The sequence below is a fragment of the Balaenoptera ricei genome, chromosome 3, assembly GCF_028023285.1.
Source record: "Balaenoptera ricei isolate mBalRic1 chromosome 3, mBalRic1.hap2, whole genome shotgun sequence".
Taxonomy (NCBI): Eukaryota; Metazoa; Chordata; class Mammalia; order Artiodactyla; family Balaenopteridae; genus Balaenoptera; species Balaenoptera ricei.
Genome location: NC_082641.1, coordinates 6,138,009 through 6,156,183, shown reverse-complemented (window position 1 = coordinate 6,156,183; position 18,175 = coordinate 6,138,009). Strand labels below are relative to the sequence as shown.

The 18,175-nt window shown below is 45.1% G+C and overlaps 1 protein-coding gene across 4 annotated transcripts in view; it reads right to left on the bottom strand.

Moving 5' to 3' along the window:
* The window catches only part of ADCY2 (adenylate cyclase 2), a 430,270-nt gene that overhangs the window by 6,653 nt on the left and 405,442 nt on the right, over positions 1–18,175 (bottom strand). For 3 of the 4 annotated variants that reach the window (XM_059916085.1, XM_059916083.1, XM_059916084.1), the window contains 3 exons: positions 17,179–17,325; positions 15,325–15,432; positions 1,914–2,028 (listed from right to left, as the gene is read on the bottom strand). In XM_059916085.1, the coding sequence (XP_059772068.1) occupies positions 1,914–2,028; positions 15,325–15,432; positions 17,179–17,325 (370 nt within the window). Of the gene's footprint in view, positions 1–1,913; positions 2,029–15,324; positions 15,433–17,178; positions 17,326–18,175 lie in introns of those variants that run through there. The other variant, XM_059916086.1, reaches the window with a different exon arrangement.

The window sequence follows — 18,175 nt, the reverse complement described above, 5'->3', positions numbered from 1 at the left end:
CCTTCTGAGTTCCTACCGTGAACCGCCACTGGATGGCACTATGTCCAAAGATGGGGCTGGGAAGCGGCCCTTGGGAGAGACGGAGGGTTTGGGGAAAGGCAAGCTCAGAGGCCACGGAAACACTGAGCTGGGCTTCCGCAGAAATCTAAAAGAGCTGGTGTGTGGGGTGAGTGTATAATATTAATAGTTATTCAATAATCAGTGTAAAGTAAGCACTCAATAAGTACCTACTGAAGGAAGTCCATTGACTTGCTCACATTAATCTGGAAAATATTGTTATGGTCCAGACCAAGAACCCTGGGCTTTTGATGTAACACATATGACTAGCAAAGAATTGTCCCGTTCCCCCTCGCAGTGAAGGGCAATATTGTTTTGGTCCATACATATTTGACAACAGATGGAGTGGGAGGCTGGGGTCAGCAGATGTAAGCTTTTATATGTAGAATGGATAAACCACAAGGTCCTACTGTATAGCACAGAGAACTATATTCAATATCCTATGGTAAAGCATAATGGAAAAGAATATTAAAAAAGACTGTATATGTGTGTATAACTGCATCACTTTGCTGTACAGCAGAAATTAACACAACATTGTAAATCAACTGTACTTCAATTAAAAAAAAAAAGACCATTTGACAGGGGTCATTCTGCCATGCAACTGATTTCTTTTTTTAAGGAGCATATTATGAAAGTTTGAGGAGCCCATTTTCCAAGCTGTTAAAGCAATAAAAAGCTCCAGGTGAAAGGGCCACCTCCACGTTTGATGGGGGCAGCTTCCTGCCCACCTGGCCCTTCTCATCTTTGTACGGGTGGAGCCAGATAAAGGTCCACTGGGCACACAGATGAGAAGGTCTAAATAAAAATGTGTTGAGATGCTGACAATAAGACATACATGCAGTGAAGAGAATCCCATTTGCTCAAGAAATGTATAATATTTCTGGGTTTTACAACTCAGAACATATGAACACCAAAGGAAGAAAACAGCCCCAAATATTGGGATTTTTTTAAAAGTTGAAATCTGTATGCAAGAGAGGTGAAAAGCCACTCAGATGGAATTTGTTAAAAGAGCTACTCTTATATGGACTTGCTTTCAGAAGCAGCAAAATACGTTGCCAAGAACAGCATAAAATGGTCAAAGAAGCTCTTACAAATCACAAATGGCTGCAAGTGACCATGCAAACGTCACAAGGCGGTGTGTGCAGGCCTGAGGGTTTAAAACACACTTTTTTTTGGATAGACCTTTGTAAAAGGCAAGGGAGCATGAGACATGCTCAAGAATCAACTTAAAGCAAGGGAAGAACTTACTTGAATTTTTTTTTTTGGAAGAAAGTTGGCTTTGTCTCTGGTATTTGAACGTTCAATCTGAAAAGCTCCAGCTCTGTTAGAATTTAGGACACAGTTGGGGTTCTTATAGGTTGTGACCCCAGGAGTGTGGGACTATTCCAACAATTCCAAGATGCATTTTTAAAAAACAGTCTTACATCTTTGAAGTCTGGATGCATCTTATAGCCCGTAGTGGGTCCTACTCTCATAAAATGATGGAGGGGTTTACAGTCAGGCTTGCATCAGCTCCTGGCATGGCTGAAGGCTGCGCCTACCATGACCTGCAGAAATGACCGTGGCTGGAGAGACTGAAACCCAGCTCAGGGTCCACTTCTGAAACCAAGTGCTTGCAGCCTGCGTGCAACCAAAGCAGGTGTTTTTGTTGTTTGGGTTTTTTTTTCTAATCTGCACAAAAGTGCCGCAGGAGCTCATAGCTGCCCTGGGCCCTTCCACCTGCCGTCCAGCCTTGCTGCTCTAACGCTGCATTTGTCATTGTACTGCTCCAACATTGCAAGGATGGCGACCTTTCCGTGAATCTGTTCCTGACGCCAAGCCTTCTCCACAACCCACCCCAGATCTGCACAACGTACCTACTCGTAACTTGAAGTCGTTGAAGGAGTGCTTGTTGATGGCGTCCAGTTTCCCCACCAGGGCGAATGCAAACTCCACCATGGTGCCGATGTGCATGTACTGCCTCTCGGGCTCCTGAAGGAAAACAAACACAGCAGGCGGGGGTGAGGACTCAGCAGGCGGGGAAAGGCTCCTTCGGTCACAGGATGCACACTCTTTCCTCTGGCCTCCTTGCGGGAGGGGGTGTTGTGGCTGAATTGTGTACCCCCAAAATCATATACTGAAGCCCTAACCCCCAGGACCTCAGAATGTGACTGTATTTGAAGACAGGGTCTTTAAAGAAGGAATTAAGATTAAATTAGGTCATTAGTATGACCAATCTGGTATGACTGGTGTCCTTATAAGAGGAGATTAGGACACAGACACACCAGAGAGACCATGTGAAGACACAGTGAGAAGGTGGCATTCTACAGGCCCAGGAGACAAGCCTCAGAAGAAACCTTCCCTGTCCGCTCCTTGATCTCAGACTTCCAGCCTCCAGAACTGTGAGAACATAAATGTCTGTTGTTTTAGCTGCCAGTCTGTGTTACTTTGTTATGGCAGCCTGAGCAGATTTATACAGGGGCTAACCATTTTCTGCCTTTACTGGTCCCTGGGTGGTTTATTATCCCTTGAGGAAGAGAGAGTTATCACCCGTATGGAGCTGAAGGAAAAGTCCAAGATTTCCAATGAAGGTAAGTGGAAATTTCTACTTCTTTTTACTATCAATTTGTATTTATGATTCCTGTTACTAATGCACATTTACCATTAATTTGTTAACACCTATTCTGTTTGTATTTACTTTTGAAGTTCATCCTTTTGAAAATTCTATTTTTGGTTATATTCTAAAAATAGATTCTTTATTAGTATTTGTATATAACCTATAAAAATGTATTAATTTACACGTCCTGAAGGTCCCCCAGTTTTTTGGAGCATACTTTTATTTTATTATTTATTTATTTGCTTGCTTGCTTATTTATTAAATTAATTTTTATTGGAGTGGTTAGGTGCATGGGATAGTTTGGAACACAGCTTCGGAAGGCTGAACTGAAATGCAGCCCCAGAGCTGCCGTCAGGCTCTTGGTATGGACGTCCTCTCCGTCTTTCTTTGGTCTCCCTGGCTGGTTTGTGAGCTCCACAAGGGCAGAGACTATGTTCTGTTAACCTGTAGACACACACAACAGCCAAGTGCCTGGTGCAGAAGAAGCACTTAGTAAACGTCTATTGAGAGACTGCACTTCGGTTGACTGTCGGGTAGCCGGGCGGGGCATGATGTCTGGGAGAAGCAGAGAGAGAGTCGTCAGCGGTGGTGGAAGGTCAAAGCCAGGGATGGTCTGTGGGGAGCACACGCCCAGAGGAATCATTCACGTGTCCACTGCAGTGGGCGATGCCCCAAGGGAAGAAACGGAAACAAAATATCAGAGGGGTGACCTGGGGGAGGCCCTCAGTTGGGACGGGGCGGGGGTCAGTAAAGGATCCTGGAAATACTTGAGAGGACAGAACACGGGGCCATCGTGGGTCTCGCGCTGTGATTTCTGGGACGGGTGTTCACCCCCCTGGGCCCCAGAGGAGTTCAATCAGAGGTGGAGAGAGCTCTCGGGGGCGTTTGAAGAGGAGGCACCTGGTGACCGGTGGGGGGCATACTCCACGGAGGGTGAAGATAAAGACCAACTCTGAGGGTTTCGGTGGGGATGACTGAGAAGGAAAATGGACAGAACCCGCCCATTCAAGATGCCAGGAAGACGGAGAGAATCACGTTAACAGCTAAGGGAAAGAGGAACATGGCAAGAGGGCGATCCAATGACCCACACGGCCTTCTGATAATGCCGGTGAAGGGGGTAGCACTAAGGCAAGTCTCCCAGCCTGGGCACTGCTGACGTTTGGGTGGGATCAGTCTTTGTTGGGGGGTGTCCTGCACACTGCAGGGTGTTGAGCAGGATTCCTGCCTCTGCCCACCAGATGCCAAGAGCTTCTCTCCCTCCAGCGTGACAACCAAAAAGGTCTCCAGACATTGCCAAACGTCCCCTGGGCAACAAAATTGCTCCCAATTGAGACCACTGCACTAAACTTTATATATATATATATATATATACACACACACACACACACATATATATACATATATATACACGTATATATATGTGTATATATATGAAGGGGGAAGAGGAATTAAAGTTCTGGCTCAGAGAGAAAGATTTCTTCCTTCCTTTCCTCGAGTGAATTATTGTATCATTCTAGAAAAAGATGGATGAAATACTACTGTTGCCATAAATCCGCAACTTAGAAGTGTGGGAGCAAAACCAAACAATTTAAAATATTAGAACCACGAAGCAGACTGTCAGCTAACTTTGGTGGAAATGCAGAGAGTCATTTCTTAAGAACAGTTACACTTTTCCATCAGAGCTTGCTAGTATCTCTTGTCTCATGACTTAGGGGCAAGACATGATTTGGAGGTATCTGCAGTCAGTTGGAAAACATCTCGCTCCTTGACGGGAGGCATGAGCTGTTAAATCAACAGGCAGGATCCTGTGCCATAAAAATGACAACTGTCCTGGCAAGGAGAACAGACTGGCCGTGGGAGAAATGGTTTGCTTTTCACAGAATAAAGGTGCAGCAAATGAGCTTCTCTCCCTGATAAATGACTGCCCAATCTGTTTCCAGGCACCAGGCTTCAACTGCGGGTTTGATGTGACCTCAGTGATAAATGAAGAGACTGAGCTCTGGGAGTGGGGTTTAAATCCAACGTCAAGGACTCATTCGGGCTTAGTAAAGCCTAGAGAAAATTATGCTCAGTCTCTAGAAGACTCAGTTCACTTCAAGAAGTCCTTATAACTGAACTTTTGATAAATGTTTGACGACAGCCTGAAACAGCTCTTTCTTCCATGATCCAAATAATTTCTCCCGTCTCCAAATATTTAACTGACTTCTAGCTACACAGCGAGACCACTCATTCAGTTTCCTGGAACACATCTGGCAAGCTGTTTGTTTTGCAAGTTTCACCTGCAGGGAATGTGGCATAAAGTAAATGCATGTTTATTGAGGTTATTTTATAACCCAAGTGACTGGTATTGACCGAGGTGAAATTAACACAAGCCTCTGCTCCCGGCTTCTCCTCTCTTTCCTCCTCGCCTTCCTCTATCCATCAAACGTCCACTGCGTTCCTGCTGTGTTGGTGCTCGTCTGATTCTGAAGATTTGGAACTGCTGTCTAAGGAGCACTTAGTTCTGCTGCCTGGGGCCCCTGGGAGAACGGATCAGACCTCACAGTTCTCTGAAGGAGAGTCACCCCAACCAGGTGAGCTGAGTGTCCCAGCATGGAGATCGGCCCTCACGTGGGAGCTCAGGGCATCTGAGCTTCAGGCACCTTTGGGAGAACAGGACTGGAACTCCCAGCTTCCCAGTGTTTACCAAAACTCAGAGGCGTGAAATAATATTTATGGAAAATGGCCTGATTCCTGGGTCATCTGTGGATTCCTCTGTATCCAGTGAACTTGGATTAAACTGGATGCAATGTTCTCCACCTGATCTCACTCTACCAAAGAATGTATTTGATTAAAATATGCATTAAGAGATGTTCTAGCTAACGACCTCCCCCCTCAATGTGTTAAACCGTGTTCCATGAGGAAGTTACCAAGCACATTGTTCACTACAGACCCATCCTAATGGTTATGAGGGCCTGTTTGTTAGAGCTTGGGTCAGGGACCCAGTGGAGCATCCAGCTGCAGCCTGATGTAGCTTGGCTTCAAATATATTAATGAATGAGTGATTTGATCTCACCTTATGAACACTAAAGCACTGCACTTGTGTTGGCTGCTGGAAATTTCGGAACAATTAATAGCAATAGTGTATGTATGCATGTACTTAATCCTCACAACGATTCCCATGAAAGAATGCCTGTCTTTATCCCCATTATGCAGATGAGAAAGGGAAACCCAGAGAGGTTAATAACTTGTGTAAGTGGAATAACCAGGCTTTGCAGGTGGGCAATCTGACTCCAGGGTCCTCAATCTTCATTTACTCTAAATGTAAATGGATTAAATACTCCAATCAAAAGACACAGAGTGGCTGATAGGTTACAAAAAAAAAAAATCCATATATATGCTGCCTACAAGAGACTCACTTCAAATCTAAAGACACACTCAGACTGAAAGTGAGGGCATGGAAAAAGGTATTCCATGCAAGTGGAAACAAAAAGAAAGCTGAGGTATCAATACTTAACATCAGACAAATAAACTTCACCATCTTGCCTCCTTCCCCGTGTGCATCTTGAACGTGGTCAGAACTTTTGCTATCTGATTTTCATCTTATTGCATCATCCTCATTTTTGTTTCTATCTTATCTTTCAAGTTCCTTGCATGTTAGTTTATTAATTTAAAAATATTTTTGCATTGTGTCCATTTTTGTAAGCTTCTTAAGGGAGAGATTTAAATAAAGTAGGCACATACATGTAGACAAGTAGGTAAGCATTTTTCCTTGATAGTCTTGCTGCTAAAATGGTGACAGCTGTGTTGGATGATGTGTCTAAGAGATATTCAGCTGATGGAAAACTATATCCAAGCATTGCTCATTAAGGGCTCTGGAACTGGCCACCACCCATGTGGATGACTGGAATTCTACTTGGGTGCCTTATTGAAAACTCAAACTTGTAAGTCTAAAACTATTATTTCTATTTAATCTCCCATTAACGGCTCTTATTCTTGACTCTTCTACTTTTGCTAATGGTGTCATCAATTTCAGATCCCTAAACTGGAAACCTGAGATTCAGACAGCCCCCTCCATCCTGCTTCCTCAGCTCCCAAGTCCATCTCCCATGGATATGCTTCTTCCATTCACCTCTTTCTTTATTTTCTTTGTTTCTTTATTTTCATTGTTTATACTGTGACCACTACTTGTCTGAAAGTAGGAAGTTCACTAAATAACTGCCAGCACTTTTGAGTCAGACAAAGTTGGGTCCAGCTCCAGGTTCTACAATCATCAGCTGCATGGCCTTGGCTGAGTCACTTAACTTCTCTGGGGCTCAGTTTCCTCATCTGTGAATTGAAACAATAACTACCAGTCTCATAGGGTTGTGGTTAAGATGAAATGAATTCATATGGGCAACACGTTCAGCCTGCATCCCTGAGGCTCAGGATTTATTTAGTTTCCTTCATGATAGGTTAGAGAAGCACATCACTCTGCTTGACATGAAAAGCTTCTAGGAGGAAAATGTCAGCAAGAATTGCTTTATGCCCTGGTTTAGTACTTCCCCCCCATTCCACACACTGAGAAACCTACACTGATGTATGGCTTCGACAACAATCTAAGTGCCTGAAATGTTAAGTATTTTTGAGATTCTCAGTGTGTATAGCAAAGAGTGATGGTTCTTCCTTCAGTGTTTGTTTCCTATTAGTAGCATTAAAGTAGGAGGGCATTTCTCTCTCCACTTACCCTACATAACGATAGCTTTGGTGTTTGTGCAAAAATACACAGCACTGAGATAATGCTTTTCATTTCAGCAGAGACCAAAACTATTTTCTACTTTTGCCAGTAAAGGTAACTATGGTTATGAGTTTCAACATATGCTTTAGTTACTAAGAAACTGGCAGCAGAAGATCTGAGAATGATTCCTTACTTCTTCCCTGTTCAACTTGGTGGAATGTCCTAAAGTTTCACCAAAATTCATATGAGGAAGCCTAATCCCCAATGTGATGGTATTAGGAGGTGGAGCTTTGGGGAAGTAATTAGGTCACATGGGTGGAGACCTCACGAATGGGATTCGTGCCCTTATAAGAAGAGACAGGAGAGAGCTGCTTCCTCTCTCTCTGCTCTCCATCTGCACCGAATAAGGACACAGAGAGAAGACGGCCGTCTGCAAACCAGAAAGAGGGCCCTCACCAGATGCCAAATCTGCAGACTTGATCTCAGACTCCCCAGCTTCCAGAACTGTGAGAAATAAATGTTGTTTGTGACCCAGTCTATGGTAATTTCTTATAGCAGCCCAGCTGAGACACCTCTAATATCCCCAGGCTTACCTAGCATTGGAATTGCTGTTTGCATGCATGACTTTTTCCAGACTATAAACTCTGGAGGGCAATTACAGAGGGGCAGTCATTAACAAGTAATTGGCACTTGCCCCAACGGGTAAAGAAAATCTACGCTGGTTGACCTACTAGCTAAATAAAATCCCGAACAGTCAAGCCAGGCAGCTCCTAACTCAGGCAGAGACAGAACTGCTAGCCTGACTCAGTGAACGTGGATGGGCAATGTTTATTGCTCATTGTTTTGTCGGTCAGCTCGGTTTTGCTAATAAACTGAGTAAGCGTAGGAATCTCATAGATGGGTCACTTGGAGCCTGGGATCTTATTTGGGGGATTGAGGGAGAAGAATGATGGAGAAATCCTAGTGCTAGCCACAGCGGTATGTCTATGGGGCCAACTCAGCAAGAAACAGAGTGAGAGGTAGTGCTTACAAACTAATAACTACCCTCAGCCCACAACCTGCTGTCAAATTTGTTCTGATAGAATAAATAAATAAAATAAAAAACTCATTTAAAATAAATAACTTAAATTTTTAAAATAAAAATAATTAAAAAGAGAGCAATAATACAAAGCTTAAAAATTTTTAACGAGCACCAGCACTCATACCTTGATAGGAATACAAGCTCCCTGTTACCTCTTGCTTCTCTGCCTCTCCCCTCCCCCCATTTTTCTGGCACCACAAGTCACTTCTTCCAAAGTGTCGCTGGCAATGGGCATCACTCTATTTGAAATTGTGAATAAAACTAGAGGTATGGCTCATCACAGCAATAGTGTAATCAAAGTATGGGTTTACATGAAAGTTTTCATCTCTGTACTTTGGTTTTGACATATTTAAGTTCTCAGCAAAATTTGTATTAAAAAGATCAAAACCAATTTACATAATTGCTAAGACCAGCGATGACCCTAATCATTGATTCCGGCATGAAGGACGGACTTCCTTAATGATAGGGCAGGCAAAGTTCCTTCAGAGGTCGAGTAGGGGAGGCTCCAGAGTGCAGCAGAGGGAATGAGGCAATAGGGAGGGGTGAGGAGTGTGGCAAACTGGGGAGAACGTGCCAAGATGGGGCAGCTGCTTCTCAGCTGGTGATTGTTGTCATCAGGAATGAAGATCAGGAGATCTACCAATTTTCAGGAGAAAGTTGAGATGATTATTTTTTAGTGAGATGTTCTTTTACAAGAAGTCTACATAAGTCAAGAAAAACATACCTGTAACCACAAGTGTGCTATCATGGCTTGAGGTCTAAAGGCCATGGCTGGGAAGGAGCAGGGGGCTGCTATGGGTCTGGGAAGTGGTGAAGTCCTGACATTAAAATGAAGCGCCTCTGGGGTGTGTAAGCTCCCCATTTCTATCAACCCTGAATTCCAGCGTGGAACATGTACTTTTCAGGTGCATGCTCCAGGGATTACGAGAGCAGGGTCAGAATGCAAGCCTGTTCTCCATATAATGTTTCATTTTTTGAAAATGCCTGCTTCTTTCAACAACAACAATCAGTTGTTACACGTAATACAACCAACCATCTAGTCATGTTGTCTTTAAGCTTAAAATCAGAATGTGTTGTTTCACTTATGATAACACAAATGAAGCAAAACAAAGGCAGATAGAAAGCCCTGCTCTGACTAGGTGCTGATAGACCCCTGTGCATTCGTTTTCCCAGTGGGTAAGTAGCCTGTGTCGGCATGTAGAAAATGTGGAGGTAATTACAAATAAAAGCTGACTTTCAAAAGGCTTCTTCTATCCAGACAGCTCTGCCTCTTTTTGGATTTAAGAAAAACACATGAATCCTTGAGAAATCCAATATATTTTGCCAAACTAAATATCTGGCTGTGTTGAATATGTTTTGTTGCCAAACTAAATATTTGGCTAAATAATAAATAGAAAATTTTTTGTTTGTAAACAATAAATGGAAAGTTTTTGGGTTTTAACTAGAGAGACAAGTAGGTAGGCTACAAAAGGCAAAAGGGACATTTATTTTTTCATAAAGACTATATCCATATTATTATTTCTCAAGCATGCTATGACCCCAATCAAACATAATGAACTTTCCTTTCAGATTTTCACTGAATTTCAAAATATTTCTAGGATGATCTTACCGAGATTCTAATTAAATGTTCTAAATAAAAATAGCTCGTATTGAGTAAAAGCTCCCTGCATGGATCTGATGCCATATTTCATTTGTGTCCAAAAACCCTTTTACCTATTCTGCAGGAGGAAGCAATGGTATCCATACGTGAAACAGTGTACAAACCATAACTGTATTATTACCGCTATTAGCATTTTTATTACCCACTCTGCCCATGGAGCATTTTTCATATTAATGTCTTCCCCACAGCCTCAGGAAATGAGTGGGATCCCCACTGTATATAAAAGGACACTAATTTGCAGAAAGCTTAGCTACCATGGTAAGGGATGAGCAGTCTCACGTGAAAGCCACGCTCCTTCCACTCTGCCGTGAAGGTAAATACTCACGTATTAACAGTGGTGGCTGTCAGGAGTCAGGATGCAGCTCAAGGGTAGCTGAGAAGGCAGATTTTGTGGCTGCCAGTGACGAGGGCAGAAGGGATGGGGCACCCGTGGAAGGAGTGCTTGGGTGAATGGTGTGCGTACAAACGTGTGGGTGCAGAAGCCAACATGGTGGGGGGCTGGGGAAGAAGAGGAGGGGGTGAAGCAGCACGAGAGCTGTGGGCGGAGGGAGGTGAGCCCTGCACCCAGAGTGCCCGGGTTATGCAGCTCTGCTCCATAGCCCTGCTCTATGGCTGCTTGTTCTATGACCTTGGGCAAGTTACTGCACTGCTGTGCCTCAGTTTCTCCATCTATAAAATGGGCCCGGGTTGGGGTGCCTCCTAGGCTTGTTAAAAGTAAAGCCTCAGGAGGCATTTATTAAGTTTTTGAAAATGTTAGGAGAAAAAAAAAAGGAGAGCGTTTGCATTGGGAGGAGCAGAATTGTAAAATGGCAGGAAGGAAGCGAGAGGCTGGGCTGGGAAGCAGGGTGGACACGCGCTGCTCCATCATTCATTGAACAGACATGGGCTCTGTTCAGCGCCCCCTGCTGGGACTTTGGGGAACACCACATAAGACAGGGCCCCTGCTATAATTTGGATGCTGGATAAGAAACACACGTCTAAACAAAAGCAGGAAACGATATGCAGCACGTGGGAGGACAGGAAATAGGATCTAGACACAGGGGGTCAGGTGAGGCCAAAGAGCCTCAGGTAAGCGTGCAGGAGAGGCTCCTATGAAAGTGGGAGCCTTGACACGGCTGATGGGTGAGATCTGAAAACAGGGTGTCTTCCTGTGCATCAGAATCACCTGTGGAAATGGAGATTTCCAGCCCCTCCCTCGGGTGTCCGGAGACCATGTGTAGCACCCACCACAGGGCCTCTGATGCAGATGGTGGGTGCACCCCTCCTGGAGGGTGTATGAGTAGCACTTGGTGCTTGTCTGCACAGACGCACAGTGCACGTTTGAGGGCGATGAGGAAACTGTAGGGAGAGGGAGGGGACGGGTCAGAGCAGGGGCGTGGAGGCAGATGGTGGGGGCCCTGTTCTGGGAGTAGGGAGGACGAGAGGAAGGTGAGGGCGCTGTTAGCAAGCTGGGTGTCTGTGGAAAGCTGGAAACGTGAGCTCCAAGCTTGGCCTAATGGTCAGGAAGGTGGACGATGGTTTTGTAAGCGGTCGGATACACAGGCTGGTGGAGCAAGTCTTAGCTGAGATCCCTGATGGAGGGGAGGGGTTGGGGAAAAAACATGGAAATGTCCACAGAGGAAGGCCTCAGGCAGGAGTCACTAAAGAGAAGAAACCAGAAGCTGAGGGAGAAGAGGACTTCTGGGCGAAGGTGATGGCTGGCTATATCAGAGGCCACAGACGGGACACAGAGAATGATCGCTTGGGGAATGCAAATCCGACTTGGATTTTGGAATTTGGAAGTACTTCCTGATCTTTAGGAGTGGAATTTCTGACATCTGCATTGGTGAGGGTTAGCAAAGAAGGAGAAGGTGAAAAGTAAAGGCAGTGGATAAGGACAAGCCATCCAAAAATTGTGCCTATGGGAAGGTGGAGGAGAGGCCTGGAGCCATTTGTTGAAGATCCAGGAGACCAGGGTCTGGTGGTGACAGAGTCGGGACCAGGAAGCCCGGCTGTAGGGATGATGGAGGGATGATGGAGGGTGATTGTGGGATGGAGGAGGGATCATGGAGGGGTGATGGAGGGATGATGGAGGGATGATGGAAGGATGAAGGAGGGATGATGGAGGGATGAAGGAAGGATGATGGAGGAATGATAGAGGAGTGATGGAGGGCTGAGGGAGGGATGAAGAAGGGATATTGGAGGAATGATGGAGGAGTGATGGAGGGATGAAGGAGGGATGAAGGAGGGATGATGGAGGGATGAAGGAGGGATGATGGAGGGGTGATGGAAGGGTGATGGGGGTGATGGAGGGGTGATGGGTGTGATGGAAGGATGATGGAGGGATGAAGGAGGGATGATGGAGGAATGATGGAGGAATGATGGAGGAGTGATGTTGGGTGATGGAGGGATGATAGAGGGCTGATGGAGGGATGAAGGAGGGGTGATGGATGAATGATGGAAGAATGTTGGAGCGGTGATGGAGGGATGATGGTAGGATGATGGAGGAGTCATGGAGGAGTGATGGAGGGGTGATGGAGGGGTGAAGGAGGGATGAAGGAGGGATGAAGGAGGGATGATGGAGGGATGATGGAGGGATGATGGAGGGGTGATGAAGGCATGATGGAGGGGTGATGAGGGTGATGGAAGGATGATGGAGGGATGAAGGAGGGATGCAGGGGGGATGATGGAGGGAAGATGGAAGGATGAAGGAGGGATGATGGAGCGGTGATGGAGGGATGACGGTAGGATGATGGAGGAGTCATGGAGGAGTGATGGAGGGGTGATGGAGGGATGAAGGAGGGATGATGGAGGGATGAAGGAGGGATGCAGGGGGGATGATTGAGGGATGATGGAAGGATGAAGGAGGGATGATGGAGGAATGATGGAAGAGTGATGTTGGGTGATGGAAGGCTGATGGAGGGATGAAGGAGGGGTGATGGATGAATGATGGAGGAATGTTGGAGCGGTGATGGAGGGATGATGGTAGGATGATGGAGGAGTCATGGAGGAGTGATGGAGGGATGATGGAGGGATGATGGAGGGGCGATGGAGGGACGAAGGAGGGATGATGGAGGAATGATGATGGAGGGGTGGTGGAGGAGGGGCCCAGCACAGACGCTGAATGCTGAGTGGGTCTTCACGTGCCTCTGAGCATCCCTGCCAAGGGTTCCGTAAGTGGCTGTCACTAGCTAAGTTCCGGAGCAGGTGTGATTTTGTCAAGTGCCCTAAATGGTCCACAAGAGGAGGTCAGCTGAGAGGCCTCAGAATTGGGGCTGGGGTTAGGGTGAGAAGAGTGAGGCACTCACCTCAGCTGCAACACTTAAGGGGGCACCGAAAAGCTCAGCAATCTTGAGAAACAATATCCTAGTGCGATGTTTAGAAAATCAAAATTAATGCAGAAAAATCCAGAAAGAAGTAAAACACTGAAATTTAAAGAAAGATAGGGGCTGTGGACTGCACAGATCCCCCTCAAATTCATATCTTGAAGCCAAACCCACGAGATCTCTCTCTTTCTGCTTTGTGAGGACATAGCAAAAGGGCAGCCAGCAACAAGCCAGGAAGACAGCCCTCACATGAACCACATCCCATAGGACCTTGATCTGGGACTTCCAGCCTCCAGAGCTGTGAGAAAATAAATCTCTGAGGTTGAAGCTGCCCAGCCTTCATTATGGCAGCTGAGCTCACTAATCAGACAGTTTCCGACAGTGCTGTGCTGGGCGTCTTAGAGCCCGAGGCAACAGGAAAAATGTCTGTCCCTGTGTACATAATTTTATGTTATTTTTAATGGTTAATTTTTTTCAGAACATTAAAGATGCTGAAAAGGATTAAGTTTTCTTCCATTAAAGCCAGGACAGTAAAAATCTAATTAGTTCTGTCTTGGGTAAAAATAAGATATTTAGAATTAAAACAATGTTATACATTTTAATACCTTTATTGTCCAATTTTCCAATAGTTTTTCAACACTTGAATGTTCTGGCAATAAAAACCCAACCCTGAAAGATACACAACACCATGTAAACAGGGGTGCCCATTTTTCCTTTTCTGTCAGGCGTCAAGATTGCTTGGAACGGTACTGCTCAAAACTTAGGATTCTTCTAAGTTTTCTTTTATTGCTTGTTTGTTTTACTTTTCCCTTATTACTAAAGTAATTCGTACCCATGAAAAAAATAATAATCTGGAAGCAACACCTGAGTAGAAGGGACATATATTACCCCACTCACTCAGAAAAACGCTAGGGTTAATCTTGAGTCCGACGTTTCATGTTCTCGTCTCTGCCCACGAATGTTAAGAGAGAAGAGGACCCTCTCCTGATGCTCCGGGGGGTAGGCCCTGTCTGCGCAAGCTGCTGCCCCTCTGTCCCTCTCTTGGTTGCCTGTGGGAGATGGCGGGCTTGGGGGGAAGCTAGACACACGGTGGGCGGGGAATGGCTGAGCTCTTCCTCTCTTTGGGGGAATCCAAACACCTCCAGCAAGCTGTGCTCTGGTAAGTTTCATCCCTCTGTGCTGTACCCACCACCTCTGCCCCGCGGCAAACAAGCCAGTGCCTGTCAGGGAGCCCACTGTCCCGAGGGGAAAGGGGTCTTGTTATTGACCCACAAGTTAACAAACCATATCTAGGGACTTCCCTGGTGGTCCAGTGTTTAAGACTCTGCGCTCCCAATTCAGGGGGCACGGGTTCGATCCCTGGTCGGGGAACTAAGATCCCACGTGCCACACGGCATGGCCAAAAGAAAACCAAAACCAAAAACAAAGCATATCTACACACACACACACACACACACACACACACACACATTCAGAGAAACAAGACACAACATAACAGAAAACCCCCCTCAAAAACCCTAGTTGATTGAAGATACTCGGTTTTGACCAAATCACCTTTTCAACCAAATTTCTGGGTGGTCAGCATGTTTTTGACCACGTTGTTTTAAATCAAAAGACCAGGGGCCCTCCCATAACGAGTCACCTTTAAATAAACAGCTCTAATCAACTTTCTTGTATATTTATCTGGTATCAAGCAGCTACCAGACTGGTTGTTGTTTTTCTACCTTGTCTGCCAGAGAAAGAAGTTCTGTGAACAGACCCTCAGAAGCCTCCAGAATTCTCATCTTTTCTCATGAGACCTTAATCACTGAGGTCTGGGTTGTGCCTGCAATACAGTGTATGCGTCGCTGCATGACTGTTTTGGTCCCAGGATGACCCGTGGGCAGAGCCGAGGCTCACGTGTGCTGCGTGTGGCCGACACGTGTGTACCTGGGCATGCTCCTGGCTGGGCACGGCGCTCAGACCCGTCGCCGCCATGTACGTGCTGCCGATGGTCTTGATCTTTTCAACTCCACTGAACTTTGGCTTGGACAACAGCTGGGGAGCAATGACAATCACACAGTTACTCAGTCGGGTGCTGACCCAAGGCCAAGCATTTTCTAGAGACATTCTCAAATCCTAGCTCAGTCACAGGAACATGATACTGCTTATTCACCCTTCGACCTTGGACATCGTGGGGAAAGAACACTTCATGCATCTCACAAAGGGCATGTCCTTGGAAAGATATGCAGTATAATGATTTACTTCCAGTTAACATGAATTACCTTTCAGAATTTGCTAGTGAAGGAAACAGGATAAATTATGATGCGAGTGATAATGGCCTCAAATAAATTTCCCCACTCTGTGTTTGAAAGACCTAAATACAAAATCATGATTCAGAGAGTGAGGTCTTCCCTGCATGGTGAGGGTGATTTATGACCAACTGTAGTGTTGAGGATTGACTTTTGCCCTCTGAAAACCTGGAGTGGAGGGAATAAAGATCTAGAATGGCCCCTCCCATCAGCCCTGACCCTAATATTTTTTGTCCCAGTTTCTGGCACCAGTAATCAGTTTCCTACTGGGCTCCTCCTCATCCACTACATTAGACCTTGGGGTGGGATGGAGGAAAGGTAAAAATAAGATAAGAAGCTGTAGGAAAGAGAAAGACTGGATGGAGAGAGCAAATGAAGGGAACTCTGGAAGGTTCTGTATCTGCTCAGCAGGACAAAGGTATGAACAGAAGACTGGGAACATCTTCTAGACCCTTCCTTGGTACTCCTGCTTTCAGAGGAGATTCGTTCAAGATCACACGTCAGAGAATCGAAGATAAGTGAGCAAATCCCACGATCACATCTCCATGAGCAATCCAACCTGAAAGAACGGTCACTAGTACTAGAGAGCATTTATTTTACCGAGGGGCAGCTGGAGGAAATGTGCCACCATTTTCCACTATGAACCCTGCACAACAGTGAAAATCTCTACTTGTCATTACTTCACCATGAGTCTTGAGTCAACCTCATGGTGACAGTGGTGGTAGCAGAGAAATGCACAGGTACCACAAGACATTTAGAAGGTTGGCCTGAAACCATCATATTATATAATTTCATCACTGTATTTCAAAATTCCATCAATCATGATGAACCTATGTTCACTGATGTCAATTTTCCTATATTTGCAAAATATTGTTAAAAATGGTGTACCAACAATATCTTTCAAACCAGAGGTCTGTTTGTTCTTACTAGAAAACAAAGTGCATTGTTTCCTTTGTAGGCAGAAAATTGAAAATTGAAAAATGACACCTATTCCAATATCTAAGATGTATACTTTGTCCCTTCTAAAATATATTCTACCACATTCATATTGCTTTTTCAATAATAAAGCATGCCATCCTTGTACACTTCAAATTGATATCTGACATAGACCTTGGAGTTTGCACAGACACACATGCAAATAATCTACTACCTTTTTTATGTATAAAGAGATGGGCAAGTATTTTCCTTGGAGTTCAAGCCTTTCAAGAAAATTCATGGGCATGCTAGAGAGATATTTTATTGAACAGATTTTGGTAGTTGTTTATAGAAATCATATTCACTTTAAAAATAATATGTGTTTGCCTCACCAAAATTAGTCAGTGACCTAAATCGAGCAAAAAGCTTAATGCCAACCACCAGAAATTTTGTCAGAGGACAAGTTTTAAGATATGCCATGATGTTGGACTAACTTCAAATGTGCCAGTCCAGAGGAACGCCAAAGTATGGGACTGGGGCCACCCCTGCCCATCAAGGGTAACTCTGAAGTACGTACATCGTCAAAGTCGGCAATGATCTCGTTCAGGAGCCGAAGGCATTCCAAGCCCTCCTTGTTCACATCCGATTCTGTATAGAATTCTTTGAAATCCGGAATGGAGGCAAACATGACACAGACACAGTCATAGGACTGGTGGTATAAATCCTGCCCGGGAGAAGAGGAAGGGATGAGCACTAGGAAAGCTTTTAAGCAAACACGCTCCCAATGGAAGTGCTTCTTTACGTTAAGACTGGTAAAGAAATCACCCAGTGTCCACTGCACCTGCTCTACCCTCGTCCCAGGCCCATTTTAGGCACTTGGCCATTGATCACAGGTGAAGGCTTCTAGTGAGCTGGATACAGGCTCAGAAGCGTCAACACCGCACTCCCACTGTCACTGCCGGTTAGTATGAGGTGCCCTTCCAGTTACCCCTCTCTGCCATCTCTACCTTAGACAATTACAAGAGACCATAGACTTCTCACTTAGGAAAAAACAACAACAACATTCTTTTAACAACTAAAGGGAAACAAGACGATTTCCCAAGCTACTATATTGTCCTAAAGTGACTCATCATGGCTACATTCTTTGGATTGGAGGCTTCATGAATTTTCCTCTTCAGCGTCTCCTGAAAGGAGCGGATGAAACTCATCATGTTACTTCTTTTTTTTTTTTTAAACATCTTTATTGGAGTATAATTGCTTTACAATGGTGTGTTAGTTTCCGCTTTATAACAAAGTGAATCAGCTACACATATACATATGTTCCCATATCTCTTCCCTCTTGCGTCTCCCTCCCTCCCTCCCTCCCCATCCCACCCCTCTAGGTGGTCACAAGCACCGAGCTGATCTCCCTGTGCTATGTGGCTGCTTCCCACTAGCTATCTATTTTACATTTGGTAGTGTATATATGTCCATGACACTCTCTCACCCTGTCACATCTTACCCCTCCCCCTCCCCATATCCTCAAGTCCATTCTCTAGTAGGTCTGTGTCTTTATTCCCGTCTTGCCACTAGGT